The following is a 27,498-nucleotide window of genomic DNA, read 5'->3' on the forward strand; positions in this document are numbered from 1 at the left end:
ATTTCATTGTATTATAAATTCTTATGCATATTAGCTAATATTAATGTATGTATAGGCCATGTATGATTATTTTTTAGTAAATCTATATAAACTGATGTAGTTTATGACCAGCCAAAAATATTGCTGATGGTCTAAAATCAGTTTCCGTACTTGATACTACACTATTTCTCAAAACTATGCACAAAAAAAGCTTTTAAAGAGAGGATGGTGCTCTTTTTCTTATCCCCCTCTAAAACCAGCTGCTAAACCAGCTATGATGACCAGGCTGAAACACCAGCTAACCAGCTTTAGGCTGACTTTAGCTTATGTTTTTGTTGTTGTTTTTTTCAGCAGGAAAGATTACATTACTGTCCACAATATTTATGTTTCCAATAATGAACCTGTACTTTCAGTATATATATATTATATATACTGTATACTGTATACTGTACTATATATATATATATATATATATATATATATATATATATATATATATATATATATAGGGGAAAGTTCTTAGTAATATTACTTACGGGTTTGGTGGCGAAAAAGAACAGAATGTTCAAGTCTTGTAGATATTTACCATCCTGCGCCCGTCACGCCGCACGCCTCCTCGTGCAGTGTTTTTGATATTCTATTGGTCGACTCATTTCTGTCAAAGGGGCTTTGATTGGACAAAGACACATCATCATTCACGACCCATGTGCAATTCATGTGCACAGCAGCAGAGCTGTTTTCCACCAAAGTTCTGCAATCACTTGACTTGCATTTTGTTTGCCTTCCTGTTTAGTTTTTTGTTTGTTTGCCCACATCATTGAGTAGTTTTACGGTAGATTTTAACACACGAGATACATTGTGTTATTTCTACTGTAAATTGTGTAATTTTTACCACATGTGTACCCTCTAACCCTGTACTAATAATAACCAACGACTATTGTAAACTGGTTTTACTTAAAACTTGTCGTTTTAAGATATTACGCCAGGTAGCCTTTTATGCTTTTTTGCGTTATATTCAGCAAAAATAAAAATCATGTTAGTCATCATGTTAAATTGTCAGGGGATTTTTTCGTTCTCATAAAAAAATATTGATTATCCGACTTAAAATAATACGTTTTATTCATATATTACTGGCCAGTTGCATGAAATACATATAGTCTTACAAGTTTTCAGCTAATTTGTTTAACTGTTTATACTTTTTCTAAAATCAGATAAAACCTATATCTATATTGATTTAATTTTAACCCAAAAGTAGTGGCTGTGTTTATGCACATCGTCTGCCTGATTATGAAACTTTTTTGTAGCAGTTGCGCGTTTTTTGTTGGTATTACGGTAAGTCTGTCATTGATAACGCTCAGCCGATATGACATGTACACACAGCCCACCGTGAACGGCTCAGCCAGTCCGCTCAGTAACAGCGATCAGAGAAGAACCGGGTCATGATAATACAGCCAGGATGAGTTCAAACGAAGATATTATCATGGCGATTCCCAGAGAGCTTACTCAAAACCCACTGCGGAAAATATGGATGCCATGCAAGAACGGGCTGCCGGAAAAACACATTTCTCAAAAGAGAGGTAACGTTATTTAGCTTTCTTCAAATACCAGCTATTCACTAAATGATCAGAGACAATGTGGTTATGTATATCTGTTCGCTTTATGTGTAATTGTACAATCCTTTTTATATTTAACAAAAACGTACACAGGGCTCATGTGATGTGTCTTTTAGGTTTGGGGAAAATATATGGGGTTTATGTTAAAGTTACGTTACCATTGGAGTTGAGTAAAATGCTCCCGGTGCGGAAGTAATGGTGCATGTTCAGTATTTAGAAACATTCTCACAATATGTGCTTGTTTGTTATCTAATTGATTTAATTATCAGGTAATTTCTTCGAATAATATTCCAATTGTACTTGGTAGCCTTGCATTTAAAGATGAAGCACCATACTGTAAGTAAACCCAGTGAGACCTTTAAGTAGGCGCAGCACAATAATACGGGAATTGTGCAATCAGGATGCACCAAAATCTGCCGGTTAGATAAAGTACAGTAAGTTATCTTGAAGCTCCAGTCTTAGTACTACAATGTGCTCCAGTATTTTCCTCGCGGTGTCTGGTATTAGTCTGTGTGTCTGAGAATAACATGTGTCCAAAGCATCACAAGTTTAAAGTGCTGTATCACTATCAGCTCCGCAGCCCCTCCCTCTATTTGCTTATTTACTTCATATATCAGTATCAACACGGCATCATGAGCATATCAGCTGAATATCCTGTAATGTGAGATACAAGTACAACGCGGGCATGTTTTTCTGCACCGGACCGGTACAATGGCTGCGTGCATTGTTTTGCGTTTCTGGTGTTCTATTGGCTGAACCCTGACTGTAGACTGTCTCTGATTGGTCAATGGTGTATCAACATTCGCGGCTCATGTGTGCAGCGTGTGAACACGGAACAGCAGCGGGGGCCTATACCATAAAGCCGGTTTAGGTGGCTAGCCAGGTATGTTTCAGTTTAGTTTGCGCCAATCCTGGGTTTTAGGCACCATGAAAGGGGTTTGGCTTTTAGCAGTGTTCATCGCCATAGTAACTAACGCTCCACGGCTAACTTGGTCCTGGGCAGGTTATGTTCCAGGTAAGAGGTTGCAAACCGAATTTGGACCATAAATCAGCTGTGAGCAAAGTGACACATGTATGATGCGAATGCGATAAAGGCACTCCAAATTATAGATCACTAGATAGCAAATGATTTTTACAGACAAAATCGTCCTGCTTTTAGTAACGCTTATTTAGAATACATTTTTTGTATGATTTAGATATTATTTATGTAATTATTAATCGATCACACATTTACAATTTTAGTTTATCAATTATTATTAGGAATAAATATATAAAAGGTAATATAAATACGCTTAAATAATCAATAGATAAAGCTATAAAATGACTATGTGACCTTAAATGTTCAATTCTCTTATACCTTTATCAAATGTATAAACTAACTTAACAACTTTTACTTGCACTGATATAGCAAGAAATTTTCTTTTAGTTGTTGTTTCATAGACAGCTATTTTCTTCTTGCCGTGTTAATTTGTTTAAATTCTTAATATTTTTCAATCTCGTAATATTCTGCAGAAGAGAGAAGTAAATCGTGCCGCCGTTTCACTCTTTCTCAGTATGTGATTGGCTGTTCGCTACTGATGTCACACCTAAACTCAGGATCAAAGCCTGAGTTGACAATTGATGATCAGCATCATGGTACTACTAACAAAGCCTGGTTGGATTGGTTTGGTTTTGTCAACTCGAAACTAATCCTGTAACCCTGAGTTTGTTCAAGTACCATCATGGTACAGGCCCCGGGTCTCAGATGATCAGCTCACTGTCACTCTGATGATAAACATCACGAGAGAATGTGCCCTAGTTTTTGCCATTTTTGATAAACAGAAGGTAAAAATTCTTTACAGTCTTGCAGTTTTCTTGGCTACTGGGATACAATTGTATATTTTGTTATTTAAGATTCTACACCTCTTGCTCTGTAATCAAAGCAATCTCAGCAATTTGTGGCTTTGATAATGATCCTTTTGGAAGTATTTTTGGAATTTGAAAATTATTTCATAGTGGAAATTGTATTTTCTTGTCTCATGCTGTCCCGCCCTGTGTGGCTGTTAAATCAGGATTGTGGTTTGACTTAAGGGATGTCCTTTAAATTCCTTGGGGGCCGGTTGCGCTTAAAATGGGCAAAAAGTAACCAAGCTGCAGTTGAGGTTTTTTTGTTTTTCTCCCCCAGATCACTGTGGCACCGAAGCTGCTGCCATAGAGGATTTTAAGAGGAAGTTTATAGCCTTTTAAAGAGCAGGTTTGCTGAGCGAATGCTGCTCATAAAGACGATTTTCACCTGTCTGGTTTTACTTAATTATATGCTGATTTTCATCTAATTAGCAGATTTTTTTTGAACTCTATGAACCTGGTTGAATAAGCTGTAAATGCAGCACAATCTGATGCTGAACAGTCTCAGTATGTTTCCTATTTAACTAGTCAGCAGAAAATAAAGCACACCGTGCACATGATCTCTCAGTTTGTGAGGATTCAAGAGAAATCCGCAGATATTGAGAAGAGATTGATAACTATGAGTAATGAGTTCAGGAAATAAAATATCTTATAAGTCAAATAAGTATCAGGAGGATTGAAGCAAATGCATTAAAACAGAGGTAGAATTTAAGTTTGTTACATTGTGTATATAAATCAAAAGATTCAGTCCTCCTGCCCATAAATTGATATAATTCTGCAGAAATAATTTTGCATGTCAATATTTGGGTTGAATTTGGTCAATGTAAAAAGTATAAAGGCAATGAGAACAATGTTTCGAAAGACTATTTCCCAATAATCAGAATAGATTTTTGAACATCAAAACATAAACAAATAAAGATTCTTTCAGAAGTTGCAGAGACGCTTCAAGTCTGTTACCCTGACCAACAATAATCTGTATGCATGGTTAGCTGTCAGATTTTTTATACTTACTGAAAATGAAGCAAAGACAGAATTCACTCTCTTTTCTGCTTTACACATAACAGTTGATATTTACTGGTGCATTTTTATTCTCTTTCTCTGTCTTTGGCAGTATGCATGACCAACTGTCCTACTCTCATTGTGACTGTGGGCTTGCCAGCGAGAGGAAAAACCTATATCTCTAAAAAACTCACACGCTACCTCAACTGGATTGGTGTACCAACAAAAGGTATGGTAATGATCCACAATGCTCACATACTTTTGAACAATTAAACATTAAGTTAACAGCCAATAAATCTGTATTTTTGTTGTTGTTGCAGAATTCAATGTGGGACAGTATAGGAGGGAATGTGTGAAAATCTACAAGAGCTTTGAATTCTTTAGTCCTGATAATGAGGAAGGGCTGAAGATAAGAAAGTAAGATTCAGCATGTTTTAGTATGTTTTGTTTGTGGATACTTGTTTTTATTATTTTGCTATTGTTGTGCGTTTTGTGTTGTCATATGATTTTTCTTTTTCTTTTTTTATGGTTTTCAGGCAGTGTGCTTCGACAGCACTCAATGATGTCAGACACTACCTCAGTGTTGAGGGAGGCCAGGTTGCTGTGAGTAGATTTTTTTTTATTTACTTTTTTTAGAAAGAAATTAATACATTTATTCAGCAAGGACACATTCAGTTTGATCAAAAGTGACCATAAAACATTTATAATGTTAAGATTTCTATTTCAAATAAATGCTGTTTCTATTAATCAAATAATCTGTATCACAACATTGATAATAATCAGAAATGTTATTTGAGCAGCAAATTACCATAGTATGATTTCTGAAGGATTGCGTGACACCTTCACAAATTACCTTCTAAAATATAAATAGAAAACAGTTATTTTGAATGGTAAAACTATTTCAAAGTATTATGATATTATGGGGTTTGATCAAATAAATGCAGCCTTGGTGAGAATAAGAACTTTAATAATATAGAATAAGAAAATAAGATTTTCTAGAACAAAAAAAAACGTATTTATAAGCGTGTTGATTTTTCAGGTGTTTGATGCTACGAACACAACAAGAGAACGGAGGGCCACCATCATGAGATTTGCAGAACAAAATGGCTATAAGGTAAAACACCATGTTGCGCAGTCATGTGAAATTCATAAACCTTTGGTATTATTTTGTAGAAGGCTGAATCACAACAGTGTTATTTATTAATTTTTACTGTTTTACTCTCACTAGTTTTTATCTTCAAGTCTCTGTTTTTTCCTATAGGTGTTTTTTGTTGAGTCTTTGTGTGAAGACCCCAAAGTTATTGCAGAGAACATTGTGGTAAGGCAGTGATTAAATACTGACGAATGATTTAAAGTTGTAATATTCCAGTGATTTTAATCAGGGATTGGATGATTTATTTTTTTTTAATCTAAAAAATCTCCAGCATTTTTCCTCAATACATTAGTCATTTTTTATTAAATTATCTTAGCATTCATTTCTCTTCTTTTTGTGTGTTGGAGAACAGCAGGTGAAGTTGGGAAGTCCTGACTACACTGACCGTAACACTGAAGAAGCCATCCAGGACTTTATGAAGAGGATCAAATGCTATGAAAACAATTACCAGCCACTGGATGAAAACCTAGACAGGTCAGAAATCCAATTTCATTGGTTCCCTCTTTCTGAGAAATACAGTAAATACAACATCATATTATTTATGCAGTTTGTGTTCTGTTTCTTAAATGTTGTGTATTTTCTTACAGAGAGTTGTCATACATTAAGATAATGGACGTGGGTCAGCGGTATTTGGTGAACCGCGTGCTCGACCACATTCAGAGCAGAATCGTTTATTATCTGATGAACATCCACATCACACCACGCTCCATTTATCTCTGTCGCCATGGAGAGAGTGACCTTAACGTCAGAGGTCGTATCGGAGGGGATTCAGGCCTGTCGCCCCGTGGTAAAGAGGTGCGTTATGGTATATGTGTCTGTGAAAGAATGTCTACTAGATATGGTGAATCCAAATGACCACTCTCTTTCTGTTTCTCGTATGTCTCAGTTTGCTCAGGGTCTAGGGAGGTTTATTCAGGATCAGAATATAAAGGATCTCAAGGTGTGGACGAGTCAGATGAAGCGGACCATTCAGACCGCTGAAGCGTTAGGTGTACCGTATGAACAATGGAATGCGCTCAATGAGATTGATGCTGTAAGTGTTATACGAAGATGTTCTCCTTGTAATCGCATTTAAAAGTACCAAGTCAGTGACGTTCAGTGTGTGTGAAGGGCGTGTGTGAGGAGATGATGTATGAGGAGATCCAGGAACATTTTCCTCTGGAGTTCGCCCTCAGAGACCAGGACAAATATCGGTACCGCTACCCTAAAGGAGAGGTGTGTTGAAAAGCTAGATTTACAATCAATTAGAAAAAAATTCGTATTAAATCTGAGAAAATGTAACATTCTCTCTCATTACAGTCTTATGAGGATCTGGTACAGAGGTTGGAGCCCGTCATTATGGAGCTTGAACGTCAGGAGAATGTTTTGGTTATTTGTCATCAGGCTGTTATGCGTTGTCTACTTGCCTACTTCTTGGACAAGAGTGCAGGTGTGTAGATGGGAACATGATTGTGGTGAATGGAACATTTTCATATTGTTATGATCTTTAACCTTTTTATTTGCCTTCAGGAGAGCTTCCGTATTTGAAATGTCCTCTACACACAGTCCTGAAGCTTACTCCTGTGGCTTATGGTGAGAGACTCTTCTCTCTCACAGACAGACATTTACTGTGCATGTAAACAGCATATTCTTGTATCTTCACCCAAAAATGAAATTTGAGATTATAATCTCAATATCTCATATGTACCTAGCCATGCACATTAAAACAAATGAATTATTTATTATTAATAATTTCTGATAAAGGACATTAATGTTCCATACTGGGCACAAAAAAAATATAAACCTTAACAAGAAATGTTTTCAGACAAACATTTTCTTTAATTTCTATTCTTCTGAACTCAGCTTTATGTGAGTCCAAAATTAAGTTTAAAAAAAAGAATGGGCTTACTGTACGTTTAAGACGACCTTGACTCTCCATGAGAGGTGATGAGGTGTAGTTCAAAGATGCATTGAGAAATTTGCAGAATCCTTGAGGCAGCATTTCTCCCTGGTGTCTTTATTTGTTGAAGAGTTCATTTAATTACCTGGAAACATGACTTCTTGAAATGTACTTTAATGTAACCTAGATTCTCTCCTGCACTAGGCTGTAAAGTGGAGTCAATCTATCTTAATGTAGAAGCAGTGAACACTCACAGAGACAAACCTGAGGTAAGAAAACCAGACAGTCATTTTACATGTATAAATATTAATTCTGTTGGTTTTTGAACCTGAATTAAAAATCCATTCTTTGACGGTGACAGAATGTGGACATCTCCCGTCTGGCAGAAGAGGCTCTTCTCACTGTTCCGGCCCACTATTGAACTATGACATCACATCCTGTTCATCAGCAACACTCCATCATGCTCTTCCATCCTTTTTACGTGACTCCTCTTATTGGTTTCTTTGTGTTTGAAAACAGTGGGGAAAAGTCAGTTTTGAGTCCTGAAGATGAGCAACAAGATGTATTTTCTCTCTTCTCAATTGCCACATAGGTGACTGGAATCCAGTTATTGATTTAATAACCCTAGTGTTGGGGTGTGAGTGTGCGTTCACACGTGTAGGTCTGCTTGCATTTGAGACTGGCTCAGAACAGATTTGAATGAGATGCAAGTATTGTTTCTATACATTTCTACTTAAGATTTTTGCTAGAATCATTAACGTTTTGTTGTGTATGTGGGACTAAATGATCAGTGCAGGTGTGTGTGTGTGTGTCTTCACATAATGACTGTTTAATGTTTTTGTTTTTTGATTTTCTTTCTGGCTTCACATTTCTTTAAGCAACAATTTACATCTCAGTCATTCACACACTGGAGTTTCAATTAAGTGATTTGGCTTTCATTTAACACTAAATGCTATTCATAAAAATAGAATACTAACTTGGTTTAAAAAAAAATGACTGCCGATTTATCAGCGCACATGAACTTTACTTTGTACAGTGTTGTAACCTCTGGGATGCTGCAACCACCGGGATGTTGCAGCTCCTATCAGACTTGTGATGAGCATTTTTTTAAAATGCTCAATGTAGCAAGAATTTTTCAAATATATTACCTCTGTTACATTTTCTGCAAAAGCAAAATATAATGTTTACATTTTTACTCAAGCATTCTTATAATTTTCTTTATTTTTGGACGAAAAACTATTTCTTAAATCTCAACTATATATTTGAAATTGATTTGTCCTTAAATCTTTTTTCTTTTTCTTTTTTTACTCTACAGGCTAGTGTTTAAGGAGATAAAGTTATTCAAATGTGGTCATCTCAATTATTGTCATGCTTATTACCAGGACTATTTTTTTCTTTATCTATAATTTGAAGAGCACATCTGAGAACTAAATGTGAAGAGCTCTGTGATTCTGATTTATTCTGTCCTGCGGGTCGCTGTGATCAGTAGGGCTGAATATGCTAATGTGCTTGAAGCTCATGGTTCTCAAATTTGATGCACGATGTCACATTTTCTCATTAAATCATTCTGTTATGTAATATTGTCTCCAAGTTCTGCTGAATTTACTTATTTTTGAATCTTCATAGCAGACATGTTCCATAAAAGTGAACCCAACTTTTAAAGCCAATTAGTCTCAATCATTGTTACGTTACTTACTAGAAACTTGTCTAAAAAGATTTTAATCAGTGTAGGTGTTTATTAAACATTCCATATGGATGTCAATCAATCACAGTAATAGAAATTCTAAAAGAGAGAAATAACAAAAATATACAGGAAAAAATATACAAAAATTTCACACATTATATTAATCTCAAACTGAATCCATTTTGATAAAAAGGTGCGAAGAAAACCAGAGGGACATAATTCTGAGAACCATTCTGTGAAAGCATCCTGCAAAGATTCTTGTGATCATGTAAGTGCTTAAAATATTAATATACCACCTCATACAGCAATGAGGACCAAAATATCACGATTCAACTCCTTTAATTGTACAGATCCAAGTATGACTTCATGACCATGTTAGAGTCCATACTAAGACAATATAACATGCTTTTAAAGGGGTGGTTCAGGATTTTGGACATCGGACCTCATTTCCATGTTTGCCTGGGTGTACCTTATCGGAGACAGTTTTCAAAAATTTTCATCCAGTCCTTCCAGTTGCATAGTTCGCCGGTACTAGGCTAGCGCGAGTCAACGGTATCTGCTAGCCTGCCATTAAAAACAGTTTTACCCACTCCACAGTACACCAAAAGCAAATAAATTATAACACCAGACTATCCATGTAAATGTCCGTTGAGAGAATAACGTTAGAAATCAAACTACTCTTGCATCTCAATGATCACATTACATTTACAGGAACTAGTTTCTAAACAGCGGCGGAATTTTACTTTGCTCCGGTTAGTAGTACTGCGCCGAAAAGAAAACACAGAACAGAAGCGCACAACAGTCGGGACGTCTAGCTAGCTAGTAGTAGCCTTGAACAACGATACTGAAACATTGTAAATGAAGGAATTGGCAACATGGTGATGTACTCTGCTTCTGTAGTGATGAGTGTCAGCGGCAGGTAAATACAATTGCGTGATTTTCATGTGGACCGGCTCTCTCGGTTGCCTAGGTAACTTAATATAACTATGCGCTGCTAATAAATACAAGGAACAAAGTATAACTATTGCAATGTGATGAAAGGGTAGTTTGATTTCGTTTGAACATTATTCTCTAAACAGACATTTACATGGATAGTCTGGCGTTATAATTTATTTGCTTTTAGTGTACTGTGGAGTGGGTAAAACTTTTTTTAATGGCAGGCTAGCAGATACCGTGGACTCGCGCTAGCCTAGCACCGGCGAACTATGCAACTGGAAGGACTGGATGAATTTTTTAAAACCGTCTCCACTGATAAACAACACCCAGGCAAACTTGGAAATGAGGTCCGATGTCCCAAATCCTGAGCCACCCCTTTAAGGCTGCGACACTATGCCCACATATATTCTTGACTTGTGCTTCCATTATGTCAGTCAGACCTCAGGCTCCGCCTCTCATGCCGGCTGCTGTGGGTTGATATTGAGGTGGGCGGGGTTTCCCAGCAGACCAATCCGTTGCTTGTGTTTCCTCTGCTCAGTCATCTGAAGATTGACACACAAGGAGGAGTTCAAACAAAACAATTAATTTAGATGTACACACCACAAGTTGACAGCTTATGAATAACTTTCTAAGAATTTATAGTGTGTACTCGCACACCTTTATTAAACAAGTCGCACACTCACCTGCTCTTTGAGCTCTGTGAGCTGATTGGTCAGGTTGGAGACCAACCTCATTGTGGACTCTAGTTTCTCCTGCAGATTGCGTAGTTCATTCTGTTCACCCTCTCCATCACTGCTGACCAGAGACATGGCCCTCATACGAGGAAACCAGTCCAAATTGTGTTCCTGAATGGGGGTTAAAGAGGTCATGCACCGATAAACATTAAATGCTTTATGGTTTTATTTAGCTGCCATGGCGGTTTAATTTCTCTCTCTCTCTCTCTTTCTTTATATATATATAAAGTTAATATATTTAAAAGTTACTATAATTATACACACATTCCAATGTAAAATTATATTTAAATTAGAATTTATTTGTATATATATTTATATATATATATATATATTAGATTTTAAGTTCATATAATTTTTAGAACAACTTTTTTTGATGGTCCTATACACTTGCTTCATCTTCCTTCCCCCATTTCTGTAATGTGAAAATAAATATTATCCTCATTATATTAATGCAGTATCTTTGCAGTAATTTTAAGTTATTTACGATGATTCTCATCCATGTAAAAAGCATAATAAAAATCAGACTGCCCAGATATAATGATTTTGTAATTCTAATCAGTGTAAAAATAAATTAATTCAACAAACACCAGTACTACCATGATGATATATAAATCTACTACTACTAATAATAATAATAACAATAATATACACTTTTCACATTACAGTAGGTTAATGAGAGCTATTCAGGTATTTGCTTCAATGTCAATGTCAAATTATATATATATATATATATATATATATATATATATATATACATATATATATTTATTCAATCATGACCACTCTTGAAATAGATTTAAACAACATTTATTGATAAGAATGGAAAATACAGTCTTGGCGGACTAGATCTGGTACACTGCTGCTGCATGAGTGAAGGCTACTGCTAAAACATGCACATAAATATTGTGAATAGAATGCAAGCTGCTGCAAGGAAAGCAGGGAGAACTGCCTAGCGGATCTAGGCGGGTGGTGCTGGGAAAGGTGGAGGGCTAGGAAAATTCCCATGGAGTTGGTTTGGCATGGAAATAAACAGGTTATGTAGACAAAACAAACAGATCTATTAGCCAAAGCGGTAAGCTTGAAGAGAACCAATCAGCTGCTCGGAAGAGTTTCATGACTGAACAACTATGTATATATATATATATATATATATATATATTTTTTTTTTTTTTTTTTGATTTTGAGGTGAAATATGCTTCAGCTTGATTAGTATCAGATCGCACACAAAAATATCAAAACGTTTTCTCGTAAAAGCCTCAAGATAATTTCAAAATAGACAGTCGTCACCATGGATGCTCTAACCTTGATCATCTGAGCGACGTAGCTCTCAGGGCCTGTGTATTCAGTGGAGTCCTTGACCCGCACCAGCACAATGAAGAACAGGTAATGCCACAGGTTGTGCTCTTCCTTTATGTGCTCCTCAAATGTCACCGTTTTATTATCAAACTTATCTCTCTCCAGACCTGTGGGTGAACAAGAAAGTGAACCAAAAATAAATTCCCAGTCACATGTAAAGGCACTTATATGTTTAAGTATAACTGATTATTGAAAGGATTTGCATTTCATCTTACCGCAGATGAAACATGTGGTCTTGAGGATCTCTTCTTTTCTCTGCTTCTCACTTCTCAGGTCAGCAAACGTATCAATGATGACACCAAAGATGAGATTCAACACAATGATGATCACCAGGAAGAAGAACAGAAGATCATACACGACACGTGCAGCGAACAGATGCTCCTGGAACCACACACACAGGTTTCGATTCAAGTTTTTATTAGGAAAAATGAACTATCACTGTAAGTATATTTTTGTGCGTACCTCTTTGGATGGCTTGCGCAGAACATCTCCAACTCCACCACCACTCCTAAGACCGTGACTCAGTACAGTGATCATACACATCCACAGAGAATCACACGCTCGCTCTACATCATCTATAAACACACAATGTAAAGGCACTATTTCCACTCACTGTCAGCGTACGACTGATGCACAAAATATTGCCTAAAAGGGATAAGTTAATATTTAAATGATTGGATGACATGATTAAAATAACTGGATTAGAGCTGGCAATTTTAAGTGTCATTTTTATACATTCATTTTTTTTTTTTAAGGTTTAAACATTTTAACCAATTGATAGCCCTAGTATGGATGAATTTCACTGCTCACCCTCCTCCACTTCCGCAGGCACACAGGACCCATTTTTTACATTGCAGACCCCCTCAGACACGAAACCAGCAGCCAAATTTACTCCCTCCTCTGACACACACATTCAAATACAACAGAAAAGATTTACAAAACCACCAGTATGAACAGTGTGTGTGTGTGTGTGTGTGTGTGTGTGTGTGTGTGTGTGTGTGTGTGTGTGTGTGTGTGTGTGTGTGTGTGTGTGTGTGTGTGTGTGTGTGTGTGTGTGTGTGTGTGTGTGTGTGTGTGTGTGTGTGTGTGTGTGTGTGAGAGAATGTTACCCAGAGTGCTGTTGGGGATGCGGTTCACCTCCAGGATAAAGTCATCCTTAAAGAACATATATCCAACAATAGAGAAGAGGTAGACCAGGATCAGACCCAGGACAGCTGTCAGGACAATAGAGCGACCGTTTCGTGTCACACTCTTGATAACGTTCAAAAGAGTCTCTTCCCTGTTCACCAGGTCAAACAACTACACACACACATACAGAAGTACAATTAATTAACATTAATGAAGTACATTTTGTACAATGAATTGATTCTATACTAAATTATTAAATACATCATGAAAATAGGTCACTATTCATTATATATATATAATATATATAACATATATGATTATATTCTTAAAAAAAAAAAAAAAAAAAATCTTATATTTTTTAAATTATATGTATTTATTCATTTGTTCCTTTATTTTATTTAACAATGTGATAAGATTTTCAGACAGACCAGTAGACTGTAAAAGAAGACGTGTCCAAAAAGGCCAAGAGTGCAGATGAGAAGGTACAACAGATGAAACAGGAACTCTTTATCCATCACCATCACCCAGTAACCACGGGTAAACGTCCCACGGTTTCCCACAAAGCTCAGCATGAACACTATCTTATTACAAACCTGTGCATACACCAAATTAGGTCAGTGTCATTAAAGGCTGACACGTAAGACTGTAATTTGATTTTTTAAAGAAACTGTGTGTACAGTGTATGAATGTATATTGTATCCACTCGAAATAAAGCCCTCCCATGTGTGTTTGTGATCGTACATTAAAAGCTCCCAGGAGTGTCAGCATATGCTGCAGGCCCACTGAGAACCCCAGCTGCAGAACAGTGGAGATGACCAGGACTCGCACTGCGTTCGGCCTCGGTGACATCAACACAAAACTCAATGAGCCCAACAAACACACCCACAGCAACAGAGAAAGAGAAGGATCCAGTGAACCTGAAATACGCACACACCACGTGTAAGGTGTAAATCTTCAAACACAGGTCAGGGATATTGTGGAAAGAAAGGCTGAATCGTGAGGAGGACATTATAAAGAGAGCTCACTTTCGTTCATTCCGTCCAGAGGGTAGAAGAACGCCACCAACAGATTAATGAGAACAGCCAGGTTAAAAGACACATTACTCCAGAAAGACATGTTCCGGCTACACCAGTACAAAACTGGCTGTGCTAAAAACAAAATGAAAGGGATGAAATTCAGAAATTACGATATAGAAAATGACTCAGAATGACTCAAGTATCTTTTTTTATTGTCATAATTATGAAAAAAGTTAATGTAAAACATTAAAAAAAGACGATACAAAAAACTCAAACTTTTTCCCATTGCTAATGTTAGTTCAAGTTAACTAACGAAACCTTACTGTAAAGTGCTACCAATTTCGCAACTAATAAGAATGGTTAAAGTGAATGTATATCTAACACTTATATAAAACAGAAGAGGGCTGAATTAAACCATTTTCAAACACCACAGAATGACCAAGCAAACAAACTAACACACATTTACCTCTTAGTTTTTTCTGCCACCTCATTTCATTGAAGAGGTCGTCAGCGTGAAGGAAGAAGTCATTTATTTTACTGCCCTGTTCATCTCTCTCTGTACCATAGTACACACGCAGCTTGGATTCATTTGTCAGAAAAGAACAGATATTGGGTACGGGAAACACAATCTGTTCCATAGTGCGATCTTGGCGGACTATCTGTGTATAAAACATAAAAGAGCACATGCAAAGACGAGAATTTAAAAACAATAAACAACATGCATATCAAGATTTTATGTTAGAAGCATTTGAGTGTTTTACCTCTATCTGTGAGGTGTGTTTCGTGTAATACTCCAGGGCCTGGTCCTCCCCACCTGGTTTCAGTAGTATTTGCAACTCCTTATTGTGACGTGACAGCTGAAATGGCAGGTTAATCAGATCACACTACTGATCGAAAGAAGTGCTCTTAGATAAAGAGATACGCCATTTGGAATAATGGTCAGGGCCGTACCCACCATTGAGGTTTTTTCGAGGTGTATATTATTAAAGTTGTGAAATAACTGCCTGATATTAAATCTGGTGCTGCAAGGATTATGCACAATGCCTAGACTACCGACTTCTCGTCTGAGCTGCCTCAGCAGTCTAACACTCGTTCACCTGATTCTCATGTTTAAGAACAAATTATTCATGCTTCTGCCCATTGACATGGTTGTTGACCTACTGTTATCCTTTTTTTTTTGGCCTTCAAATGTCTTAAAATGCACACATGTAGATCATGAAAAATTTACCATATATTGCAAAATACAGTTTCACAGCTAGAAAAATATTTATGGTCAGCAAATGTTCTCCTTATAACCTACATTTGCAGATGTGGAAAAAGTTATTTTTGTTCATATGTATAGGAGTGTGTGTGTGTGTACCTGATGTGCAAGGATATAGATGTTGTGTCCAACATTGCGTGGTGACGCCGCATGATCCTCTCCGTTCTCCTGATCCTCATCCTCAAACTCTGTCTCCCCCTGCTGGTAGGCCATTTTCATCACCTCCACCTTGAACATGAACACACACAGCTGGAGTTGTGCAAATGTTGTTTCCAAAGAATGTTAATGTTTATGGTTTACTATCTGTCTTTATTCAATGACTCCGAGATATAGTTAAGGCAATGAGTGAAGCAGGATATTCTTGATAATTACTAACATACTCACTAGTTCTTTTGGTCTCATGTTGTACAGAATTCTTTCTGCGTTCTCACTGTCGTGACGGCTCTCCATGATGGCCAGCAGTAGCTTAGATGCATTATTCTAAGAAAAAAGATAGATAGATAAACTATAGTTATTTTTATATTCATGACAAGATCATTTTGACCTTATTTTCACTTTAAATAAAATGCTAACATTTTCACTTTTCTTCCGTCCAGAGATTATTTGCCGGCTGAAGCCTAATGTTACTATAGAAATGTTTGAAACGTTAATTGTAATTTAAATGCCACACAGAATGTGTTTTTTTCATTCCATTGCACTACTTTTCCGTTGTTTTTAATGTAAACATCAACCTAGACGTACAGTTAGGTTAGTGATTGTCTGTTGCGCTCGCATCTCGAACCTTTTGCAGAGTAGGCTATCGTATGACGTGGCTTTCTAAAACGCGGCACTCAAGTTAAAATAACTTTTAAAAAATGCGTCTCTAGACCTGCACTTAAGTGCGTCTTGTGTTCTAATCGCAAAAACGCGCCCTATGTGAATGACCCCTAACTGACTGAAAGATGAACAGGGCATTCTTATTGCACTGTTATTTAAGCAGACAATTTGCCTCATACATTCAGTTTAACAGCATTAACAACAAGCCAAAAAGGGCAAGGTTTCAACTGAACTATGCATTATAAACACTTGCATTATGTTCTTGCTCCGTCCATGCAATAAATGCACGTTCTTAAATGAGCGAGGTTTTCTAGCTCATTTCAATTTGGTAGTAATCAAAAATAAAATCAGAGTTGTGTATCAATATTTACGAGTAAATATGAAGATACATATTCACGAAGATGCAACTCCTTGTAAATTACACCTTGATAGCACACAAACATTTCTGCCCGTTTTCGTGTGTTTGTCAGACTTTGTCTTTGTGCTTTTCTGCTACAGACTGAAGCGCGTGAGTAGCGTATAACGCACCGTGCCGTTACTTTAAGTTAATAAAGGACAAATACTACAAATTTCTTATGTTATTTTTGTGATTGTTTGGGGCATTCTACAGCCCTTCATCCAACCTGTCAACACAGAACCCACCTCAGATTGCTTTTAATCAATGCACAAATCGTAGAAACAGATCAACGCTATCTGTTCCTAATTTCTGATTGGGTGGGCAAGACAGACGTTTGGGCACCCCTGCCCATGCCTAGAACTGGCCCCGTTTTTTTTATTAAAGATTATAGTGACATACCTTTAATTCTAGAACCAGATCCATTCTCTTTCTGCCCAGTGGATTAATATCATTCAGAATCAATGCAATGATGATGTCGATGCCATTAGACTCATGGGTGGCGATGCAATTCTGCAAAAAAATACATATGGCAGAACACATTCAATATGGGAAGCAAGTATGTTTATGAGTAATGGGAAGATAATATTTTATGATAGTTTTAATGTTTGTGTACATGCCTGGTTATCATGGCAGGGCCCTTGACAGTATTCAGTGAGGCTCTCTACAGTCTGATTAATGAGAGCCACATTTTGCTGGTTGATATAGAGTCCTAACAGCCCCAGGCCTCCCGTTGTGCTGCCACAGATACAGTCCAGGAACTGCAGGGTCTCACACACCAGGTTATAATTGTTCTTGTTGTTCTGACAGCGCAGGAAATTCTGCAGGGGGAAAAAAGAGAAAGTTCTAAACATACATGATGTATAGAACCAGACCAAACCAATATACCAAAAAAAAAAGCACACAGTCCATAAACAAGACTCTGACCTAACACAATACTGATATTGTCAAAGTTTGAACCCAAAAACAGTGTGCTGAGTTCCTTCAGGCCCAGGTCAGGTAGGTAGTGGACCTCTAATCAGGTCAGAACAATAAAAAGAGATGTAAATGTGACAGATGGAGATGCAGACAAACACACACACACACACCTGCAGGTCTCGATTGTGATTCTCACACAGCAGCTGTAGGAAGCGTAGGATTGGTTGCATGATGAGAATGACAGGACTCATCTCGCCCTGCTCCGTTCCTTTATCTCCGCTCCCTTTGTCTCCATCAGCAACGCCATAAACCTCCTCAGGATCAGCATCTCGTCGATACGAACTGAAGGCCTTCTTAGTCACGGCAGATGCCTCCAGCAACTGCTCACGAGCATCATCAGTCACCACAACGCCTGAATCTTTTCCTGGAGAGAAAAAAAAGAGGCTTTGAATCTCATCATAATGACAGAACTTCTCATAAAGTGCTGTATCAGATTTAATAGCAACATACTTCAACATGTATGGGACACTAAACAATGAATGTCATTTTCAAAATATCAAACTAAGGGGCAATTATTTCAAAGAAATATAGCATATTAACTTGGATAAAGTATTGACAGCCCAGACCTCTCGGGCGTTGTGGGGTTTCTTTGTCTGGAGTGTTGTCATCACGGCGCTTGTTGCCCAGGTCACTTGTGTTGACAGTAACCGTGGCTTTTATCTCAAGCTGAGCTGCTTTCATTCTGTCATAGAACACCCTAAAAAACTTTTCGGAATTTTTGTCGTCTGTTAAACGTTTGAAGAAGGAATGCTGCAACGAGATCAAATACAAACATAAATCCATCATTATATTTGTATGTTATGTTCTATGGAAAACTTCAAATGTAATTCAGAAGTTTAGGGTCTGCAATATTTTTTTATGTTTTTGAAAGAAGTCTCTTATGCTCACCAAGCCTGCATTTATTTGATCAGAAATTCAGTATAAACAGTAATAGTGTGAAATATTATTAAGATTTAAAATAATTGTTTTCTATTTTATGTATTTGTATTCAGGTGACAGCAGAGCTGTCACATGATCCTTTAGAAATCATTCTAATATGCTGATTTGGTGCTCAAGAAACATTTCTTATTATTATCAATGTTGAAAACAGTTAACCCATGATAATTCTTTTAAGGTTCTTTGATGAATAGAAAGTTCAAAAGAACAGCTTTTATTTTAAATAGAAATCTTCTGACAGTTATCAATTTAATGCATCCTTGCTGAATAAAAACATTAAAAAAATAAAAGTCCTACCAACCTCTTAAACTGTAATAGACATATTAAATAACATAATGCAATAACATTCGATTATATCACATTATCGTTTCACTGACAGGCCTATCTGACCTGTATGATGGTGTTCCCACCCTCCAACAGTGCGATGGCCAATAGGATGCTTTCGTGGAAGACACGGTCGCTGGTAGCATTCATGATCAGATCAATGACAAGGTCAGATGCCCCTTCACGGTCCAGATGGCACTGCACTTCCATCAATGACATCTCAGCCCTGCTCAAACCCCCTGAAGTCATACAAACACACAAAAACATATGTTCAATTATATCACAAACGTTCCCAGAAAGTACAATGAAAAATGAACTCACCTGACTGGCACTTGATTGGTCCTACTGGTGTCAGGGCAGAGTTACTGAAGGAGGTCAGACTCTCTCTCCGCCCGCCACTCCTGAAGCCATAGTAACGATTGACGAGCAGCTGCCGAAGGGCCTCCCCCTGTGATGAGAGTGAGAGTGTGTGTTTCAGTGTGCATCTTATTTTTTGGATTTTTTTTTTTGCCATTGTTGTTTTAGCTTGCTCACTGCATGGCTGTTAAACACAATTTTTTGGAACAATATGTATTATAAGAGCTATACAAATAAACAGGATTAATATCAAAGGAATGGTTGTGTTGAACCGGGGCAGCTGAGAGGTACAGGTGTGTGGTTAAAGAGCAGGGTTAGGTGATGTTAGTGACCTACCCTCCTCCGATCCTCCTGCTGTTTGGGTGGCAGACTGACATCCACCACCTAAGTGAGTGAGCAGAGTGGACAACAGAACACTAACACAGAGTTAGTAGAGTATCATCATGCAGCAATCTCCAGATCTATCCTAGCAGCATGCTTGTGTGTTATAATAATGACCAAAATTATATGGTCAGCTCATAGTAACCTAGTTTGTTATGATATGCAAGTGATTTAAGAGGTATATTAGGATAATATAGAACGGAATATAGAGTAGAGTTGAAAAGTACTAGATGAGAATGTTACGGTCAGAACAAAATGTCTGTTACACAACACTTCATATCCAAACTGTCCAAATATTCAGTTAATACCCAAATAGTTGGTAAATATTAAGTTAACTCGCAAAGAGTTTTTTTTTTAATCTTTAAGAACAAGTACTAATTTTACTACATCATACTGGATAAGCAGCACTATTAAAGCACCAAAAAATGGTTTGAAGAACACTTTCTTTGTATTTCTTATTGGAAAAGGAGGTTAGAATAGGGGCATGCAGATTAAAAGGCTTGCCCTTCTTATAAATACTCTTTTCTTTCCTACTTTTTATTTGGTAACAAATGACTTTAGGGGAAACCGAACCACAACAGATCCATATCCATACCATATCTAACAAATAATGTGTCTACTCTCAAGGATGGAAAAAGAAAGAAGATAAACAGATGATAAATGAACAAGGGGAAGATGGGATGAATGACAAAAAGGGGACAACCTCAGTGACATCCATCTCATCATCAAATCCCAGTAGCTGAAAAAGAGGAGTGAAGTACGGGGTTAATGAAAGGGTGGACATTCTTCAGTAACTATTAGTGGCATGAGTGGTAACAGACAGACATAACAGAGGAGCCATTTACTCTAACTTAAAGCTGCAGTCCGTAACTTTTGGCACGCTAGCGGTTATTAAACAAAACTGTAATGAGTCTTGCGGAAGTACTGGGCTACTCCACAGTGGCACAATCTTTACCAGTCTAAAATAGTATGAATATAAACACTTATTATAGGTGTACCGTAGTGATTCAGGATAAAAAAATAAACACGGTTTGAAAATGGTTTTGTGATCTACTCTCTTATTGAACAAAAAAAAGTTACATACTGCAGCTTTAAGTAAACATGCTCTAGCAGGACTTGCATTTGTGATTAAGATCACACATGCACACACTGCAAATGAAAACAGTATGTGTAGAGGACAATGCCATCAACCTCTCACAACACTTTAGATGTTTTGCTATCACATCTGTATTATACCTTAAGATAAAACATTCTTTTGAACACATCTCTTAGTCCTTTTATCACTGTTTGCTGTGTTAAATACCTTCTCTCCATATCCTCTGTCTTTGGTCATCATCTCTCTGAGTGTCTGCAAGACTTTGATACAAAGCCTCTCCTCATTTTCCTCTAGAAGTTGCTTGGTATGTTTTATCAATCTGTACAAAAACAGATAAAAGTGTGCCAATGTAATTAAAACATATAAGCAATATAAATATAATAAAATAGTAATAGATTTTGTGGCGAGCAGGACGAGGCCGAGGGCGGTGAGAGAATGGCGCGAGTGGCGTGATTGATGATGAGCGACACCTGCGCAACGCACCGGTCTTGTATCTCTCACGGAGGAGCGAAAGCATAAAAGGAGGAGTGACAACAGTGAAGATCAAGAGAGGAACAGGCCTGGTTTTATGTTGTGTTTTGTTTTATTATATGTGACAGCTGTGTTTTACTTTCGTTTTGTATTTGTTTTATTTTTGGTATTAAAATGTAAAAAAAATTTTTTTAAATAAACAAATACAAAACAAAAGTATAATTTTGTTCGCCACAATATTTTACAATCAATCAGCATGTTAACATATAATAAATAATATAGTATTTTATTATGTTATATAAAATTGCAACTAGAGCTTATCATACTTGCAAATGAAGCCTCCACTCTCACACTTGCGGTGGGCTTCAGTGTGCTCTGGGAACAGCAGTTCTGGACGATGGAGAACATCCACCAATACAGACAACTCAGCCTGAACCAGTGGCCTCAACCGCTCCTCCAAGGCAGACACAATATCCTGAAGACACATACACACAAAAGCACACATTCACCACACACACTAACAAACTAAGGCACTGAGGCAAAACAATTGAATCCAGGTTTAATAGGAATTAAACGAGAGACATGGGTGATCATTGACAAGACAAGCAGACATCATAGCTCTGTTCTGAAACCTTATTGAGCTGCGTCACTGTCTACCTAGTAACTCCACACAAATAGCACTTCCCCATCTCACTACTGATTTTAAGATAAATGCACAATATTCTAATAAGCATAAAATACATAGCAAACATATATGAAAACAGATACAATATCACTCATTCACCTGGAGTCTTTCAATGATGTTGCGGTAGTCTCGGGAGGTGGTCAGGATGGAATCTCTTCGCGTAGCATTACGGACGGACAATCTCCAGCTGAGGGCTGTTTTCTGCACTATGTTGTTGGACTTCATGAACAGATTATTCACCTGACAGTCCAGATCCACAGGAATGGCTATGGCTCTGCCTTTGGCTGCACAATACAAAATGGTAAAAGACACACACATTCAGTGTGAAGCATTACACAAAATTTTGGGCTATTCTGTTTGGTGTCACTAGTTTGGCACCATACAACTTTCTAGAACAGTGGTTTTTAACCAGGGGCCTGGGGCCCACTAGGGGCCTCAGCAAACTTTCAAGATGACTAAAAAGGTATTCAGATTAATAAAAAATATAATTAATATTTTAAAGTAATCAAACTATAATCTAAATTAAAATCCTAAAAAAATAAAATAAAGATGTAAACTGAAATGTATTTCTAATATAAAAAAATATTATGAACGTAAAAATTTAAAATATTTTAATTGAAAACATAGTTCTTGAAACTTCTGAACTACCAAAACAAATAGTGGTTAATTAATTTTATATATCAATACTCCCAGTTTTTGTTAATATATAAAGTTTGAAACCAGGCAGCTCTGTCATAATTACAATAGAAATAGGAAACAGCCAATATAGGGGAGCCTTTGAATATTGTGTTGGACAACAGGGGACTTTTGAGTCAAAAAGGTTGCAATCCAATGTTCTACAAATGTTTTTGGCACTCATGTTTAAGATTATAATCTTATGATATAACACAATAATACAATTCAAGGTAATATTAAGAAAGTTACAAACAGCTGGTGGAATTGATGCTCTTACCCACGTCGCTCAGCACTTTGATGCAGGCTTCCACGTTCCCCTTCTGACCTGGGAGCAGCCAGTTGCAGTGATACACTCGGAAAACTCCCTGCAGAAGCTGCACAAACACTGGCTGCCGGGTCTAAGCCACAAACAGAGATGAATGTCACTCTTACAGATGGTCTACTCTAGATGATGCTGAGGTTTACTGGGTTGCTGGAAGACACTGTGTTACCTGCAAACTTGTGCTCTGGTCTGAGAATGGTGAGCTGAAAAAGGTGGTGACGATACTCATGATGGTCTCAGTAACGTAGCGCTCTAGAACGGTGTCAGCGTGCTTACGGTCACTCGTGTTATTGCACACCTACAATGAGTCATGTTGAATGTGTGAGTATAAAGGCCACATTATGAGTGTATCTTTGAGTGCCTAGTCTTACTCTGCAGATGTCCACCAGGAAATCATCAAAAAGTTTCCACATGTGATTGCTGGTGTAGATCTCCTTCATCTCAACCTCTGTATCCACATAGCAGTGATTCAGGAAGTTCACATAGGCCATCTTCACCTACATATTAAGTAATAGGTTCACATCTTATGAAGTCACACAGATCTACAAATGACTTCTGTTATAATACAATAAAAGAAAAAAAACCTTTTACAACCTAAATCTAAAATTATTCAACACATTCAACAAAGACAAACACTTTTAGCCTTTTCCCCTGCCATACACACCTCAGGGATGCAGTCCTCATGTGTGACCACACGTACAATATCATCAAGGGGGAGCAGGGAGTTGCATTTGATCTCGGTGTAAACGTTCTTCCCTTCAGTGCACACAGCCAGCAACTCCACTAAGTGAATATGATACCTGCAAGAGTCAGTGAAAACAAATCTAATACCAATGATGGCAAATATTCAACAGAGAAAAAGCTTACAAACTTTGTATGACTTTGGAAAACATAAAAGACAGATAAGTGTAAACACTAAGATACATAACATATCAAAATTATAAATACATGTATAAATTATTATTATATTATATCATGTTATATTATCATACATGATATTTGCATTTTTGTATAGCATTTTCGTTTATGTAGTTTTTACATTTAGAAGTATTAATAGTATAAATCCTAACCTAAGTGCACTGCTCTCATCAAGACGTTCCCTCTCAAGACGCATCATTTGGACCAATGATTGAAAAGATGCCCGGTCATTATAAAACACCAGCACATCCTCACCTGCTGTCACCAACTACACAAATACACACACATCTTTATTTCACCAAGAACAGTCTTCACTAGTTTGAAAAGTAGCAATGTGGGGCTTGTAGTTAAAAACACTAATCTCAAAACTTGTTTGCCTGGCCCACAGACCTCAGCCATGACAATGTCTTGGCATTTCTTGATGAACTTGTTCTCAGCCTTGACGATGGTTTGCAGGAACTTGAGGTAGTGAACACTGCGGCCGTGCGTTTCGATGCAGTGCACAAAGTGCTGCACCACCCGCTCATTAATCTCACTGCACAACTGGAAATTATTCATGAAGATATGCTGCATGGTCACTGCCTCCAGTATCTAGAAACAGAAGGAGAAAAAAATACAAAAAGAGGTACAGAGAACTGAGTGAAGAACAGCTGAAATGCACAGATGAAAATGTGTTTATTTGTGATTGCTCTCACTCCAGGGTTGAGGAACAGATTAATGTGTTTGTGTAGAAGTGTCTGGTTCTGTTGATTTCCAGCACAAAAGTTCTGAAGGAACTGATGGGCTAAAGTCATAATCTCCTGCATCTGAATATCCTCTCCCTAAAATTTCAACAAACACACATGTAACCATTTAAATCTACTTCCAAGTGTTCAATGATGAAAGCTAACCCTTTCAGTTGCACAAAGGCTGACACGCACCTTCTCGTAAGGGATCTGCAACAGTTCCAGGACCACACTGTGTGCTCCCATGTTCCTGAGGAGCCGCTGCTGCTGTTTCTTATTCTTCTTGCCAGAGATGCCCTCCAAGACACACAATTTGCTCAGCCTCAGCAGGATCTACACACACACACAAACATAATAATACTTTCAAACATAAAACTTTCTTCACACTGAACAGAACATCCTGTTTTCTTTTTAAAACCTACAAACTCTATAAACGAAAAACACACTGCACCTCTTTCACGACTCTGTAGTTTGAGCTGCTTGTACTCTCCACTTTGGGTTTGTCTGATCTACTTGAGTTGATGACAACCTATTGGAGGAGAAAAACGTTCATTCATCATATAATTCACTAAGCTTTGAGAAAGATCAATTATGTTGCTTCTTCGTTTTTTATGGACAGATAATAATGGGAGCATGTCGTGACCTTGTGGTGAGCTTTAGTGTTGACCTCCCCAGGGTCCAGTCCAGAGTCTGACCCCTGTCTCTTATACACCCACAGCTCTGATTTCTCAACTATAGACCTCAGCTGGTCCAGATCTGACTTGATCTGTTTATAATTTTCCACATCCTGACTGGTCACCAGAAGCTGAACCTGGACAGGAACAACAGAAAATGTTCATTTATTACAATGGTATTATTCATCCGAAATACTGGGTGCTTTCTTCAACTTTGGGGGATTTATTTTTTTATTAAAAAATTAAATTAAATATGAATTATCAAAGAGTAAAATAACCATTAACAATTTTAACATTTATTAAACTGAACAAAAATAGTATATTTATCTAATACATTTATGTCTATTGTTATTAATGGGAAGAAGACTAAAAATACGATATGAATAACATAAAAAGTAGGCCTTTTAACTTCATTTAAAAAATAGTGCTGTCAAATCGATTAATTCCATCTAACTTAAAAGTTTTTGTTTACATAATATATGTGTGTATTTATATTATTATATATTACAGTATATATATATATATATATATATATACATATACACACACACACACAGACATATTATACTGTATATATAACTATAATAATATATATTCACACAAACATATGTAAACAAAAACGTTTATGTTAGATGCGATTAATCGATTTGACAGCACTATTAAAAATACATAAATACACATTTCTATAAGGATATAGAAAGGATGAATGAATGAATGAATGAATGAATGAATGAATACCTGTTTAAAGGCCTGTAAAACCTCCTGGCGTTGGCTAAAGTGTCGGAAGAGGAGGTGAAGGGCTCGTGACACCAGTGGAGGATAGTCATGCATGGTCAGGTGCAGTAGGACCCTCAGAAACGTCCGACCACCGTGATCATCAAGATCCAGTGGGGTGTTCTCTTCACTACAAACACACATAGATTCACACACATCCATAACACAAACATGAGACAAACAATCAAGGAGCACAGCCTTCTTACCTTCCTCCAAATATACCCTCCGCTTGCTCTTCAATGTGCTCAAAGTCCAGCGCGCCTAACAAAGACAGAAGTTATTCATACACCACTTTATCCACACCAGCTGATACTGACACAAACACAAACTTGCTCTTCTCACCTTGAACACTGGCAGTAGAGTCCTGGCTTACAGACGGCTCTGTTTGAGAGTTGCTCTCATCAAACTCTGTCTTAAAGATACAGAGCAGGCAGGAGATCCTGTAGTCCAACCGCACATTCAGAATGAACTACACAGAAGATGAGAGAGTGAAAAAAAGCTATTTGTACTTGTACAAAACTAATTTAGCATTTCCTAGACATTTAAGATATTAACTTCTCAAATATTAAACTATATGGAATATCACAATCCAGTTGTTGGCTAGGGTATCTTTTAACACCTGCAGGATCTCAATGATCTTGAGTTTGGTGTCCATCACAAGTATGTCCTGCTTCTGAGGTTCACTTTGGGCTTTAACTTCATCTCTATCGGGAGGGTTGTGGGAGGTGGCTGGCAGAAATCCCCCACCCCTCAACACCACCTGTGTCATCAGCTCTCCAACCCCATGGATGGAACGCATCACATTACTTCCTACTGGCACAAACAGGACACTTTCACACTAGAGCTTTTGTTGCTGACATTTTTTAGTTCATTTTAGTAAGACTTTAGTTTGTGTGCTTGGAGTGGACATAAAATAAACACAATAAAAACAAGTAACCTGCAACTGTTACTTCAAAGCTATTTCTCAATGATATAACCTTTCATTTAGTTTTGTTGGTGTGAAAATGTATTTATGTTGATTCAGTGATAAATATGAATGATTACGTTATTATTATTATTATAAATACATATTTTAAATAATATTTTAATATTACTAGTGCAATGCCCGTGCAAAATCAGTTTTTGCTTTTTTTAGTAATTTAAACCACAACTCTCTAATGTCAGAATGTTTATTTTGGAGAGTGGCCACACAGTGTGCAGTGTGAGCCAGAGTGGCCAGTGGCTAGAGCGGCAAAAGCCAACGTGTGCTTCTTTTATCTATATATTTAACAATATCTTTCGCATTTCTAATACAAACAATGTCAAACTTGGCACTGCACTTACTCATGCCCGTAGCAAGACACCAGTCAA

At 37.2% G+C, this 27,498-nt stretch overlaps 2 protein-coding genes across 12 annotated transcripts in view; one reads left to right on the plus strand and one right to left on the minus strand.

Moving 5' to 3' along the window:
• Positions 1-1,308: 1,308 nt before the first annotated feature.
• On the plus strand, positions 1,309-9,085 carry pfkfb4b (6-phosphofructo-2-kinase/fructose-2,6-biphosphatase 4b). The gene is made up of 14 exons (XM_077198338.1): positions 1,309-1,556; positions 4,588-4,704; positions 4,796-4,892; positions 5,012-5,078; positions 5,515-5,589; positions 5,737-5,793; positions 5,981-6,102; positions 6,216-6,423; positions 6,515-6,661; positions 6,739-6,843; positions 6,928-7,057; positions 7,138-7,200; positions 7,712-7,776; positions 7,869-9,085. Exons 1-14 carry the CDS (start codon positions 1,436-1,438, stop codon positions 7,926-7,928), a joined length of 1,434 nt encoding a protein of 477 aa, XP_077054453.1. The 5' UTR covers positions 1,309-1,435; the 3' UTR covers positions 7,929-9,085.
• Positions 9,086-9,223: 138 nt separating this feature from the next.
• The window catches only part of itpr1a (inositol 1,4,5-trisphosphate receptor, type 1a), a 35,593-nt gene continuing 17,318 nt past the window's right edge, over positions 9,224-27,498 (minus strand). For 4 of the 11 annotated variants that reach the window (XM_077198331.1, XM_077198327.1, XM_077198326.1 and 1 more), the window contains 39 exons: positions 26,768-26,961; positions 26,491-26,617; positions 26,355-26,409; positions 26,113-26,278; positions 25,344-25,511; positions 25,152-25,229; positions 24,896-25,033; positions 24,671-24,796; positions 24,366-24,566; positions 24,128-24,243; positions 23,722-23,857; positions 23,429-23,554; positions 23,227-23,355; positions 23,013-23,133; positions 22,160-22,344; positions 21,702-21,850; positions 21,112-21,223; positions 20,512-20,547; positions 19,764-19,811; positions 19,392-19,518; positions 19,137-19,309; positions 18,377-18,560; positions 17,921-18,174; positions 17,453-17,653; positions 17,235-17,345; positions 16,007-16,102; positions 15,722-15,850; positions 15,123-15,218; positions 14,828-15,020; positions 14,371-14,493; positions 14,087-14,262; positions 13,774-13,938; positions 13,327-13,516; positions 13,028-13,117; positions 12,680-12,792; positions 12,433-12,598; positions 12,164-12,324; positions 10,811-10,972; positions 9,224-10,669 (listed from right to left, as the gene is read on the minus strand). In XM_077198331.1, coding sequence (XP_077054446.1) covers positions 10,583-10,669; positions 10,811-10,972; positions 12,164-12,324; positions 12,433-12,598; positions 12,680-12,792; positions 13,028-13,117; positions 13,327-13,516; positions 13,774-13,938; positions 14,087-14,262; positions 14,371-14,493; positions 14,828-15,020; positions 15,123-15,218; positions 15,722-15,850; positions 16,007-16,102; positions 17,235-17,345; positions 17,453-17,653; positions 17,921-18,174; positions 18,377-18,560; positions 19,137-19,309; positions 19,392-19,518; positions 19,764-19,811; positions 20,512-20,547; positions 21,112-21,223; positions 21,702-21,850; positions 22,160-22,344; positions 23,013-23,133; positions 23,227-23,355; positions 23,429-23,554; positions 23,722-23,857; positions 24,128-24,243; positions 24,366-24,566; positions 24,671-24,796; positions 24,896-25,033; positions 25,152-25,229; positions 25,344-25,511; positions 26,113-26,278; positions 26,355-26,409; positions 26,491-26,617; positions 26,768-26,961 — 5,408 coding nt within the window. In that variant the 3' untranslated portion in view covers positions 9,224-10,582. The remainder of the gene's footprint in view (positions 10,670-10,810; positions 10,973-12,163; positions 12,325-12,432; positions 12,599-12,679; positions 12,793-13,027; positions 13,118-13,326; positions 13,517-13,773; positions 13,939-14,086; positions 14,263-14,370; positions 14,494-14,827; positions 15,021-15,122; positions 15,219-15,721; positions 15,851-16,006; positions 16,103-17,234; positions 17,346-17,452; positions 17,654-17,920; positions 18,175-18,376; positions 18,561-19,136; positions 19,310-19,391; positions 19,519-19,763; positions 19,812-20,511; positions 20,548-21,111; positions 21,224-21,701; positions 21,851-22,159; positions 22,345-23,012; positions 23,134-23,226; positions 23,356-23,428; positions 23,555-23,721; positions 23,858-24,127; positions 24,244-24,365; positions 24,567-24,670; positions 24,797-24,895; positions 25,034-25,151; positions 25,230-25,343; positions 25,512-26,112; positions 26,279-26,354; positions 26,410-26,490; positions 26,618-26,767; positions 26,962-27,498) is intronic. The other 7 variants (XM_077198333.1, XM_077198329.1, XM_077198336.1 and 4 more) reach the window with 4 other exon arrangements.

This window comes from Siphateles boraxobius, unplaced genomic scaffold (assembly GCF_051911475.1).
Source record: "Siphateles boraxobius isolate OS27281-9 unplaced genomic scaffold, OSU_SipBor_1 41, whole genome shotgun sequence".
NCBI lineage: Eukaryota > Metazoa > Chordata > Actinopteri > Cypriniformes > Leuciscidae > Siphateles > Siphateles boraxobius.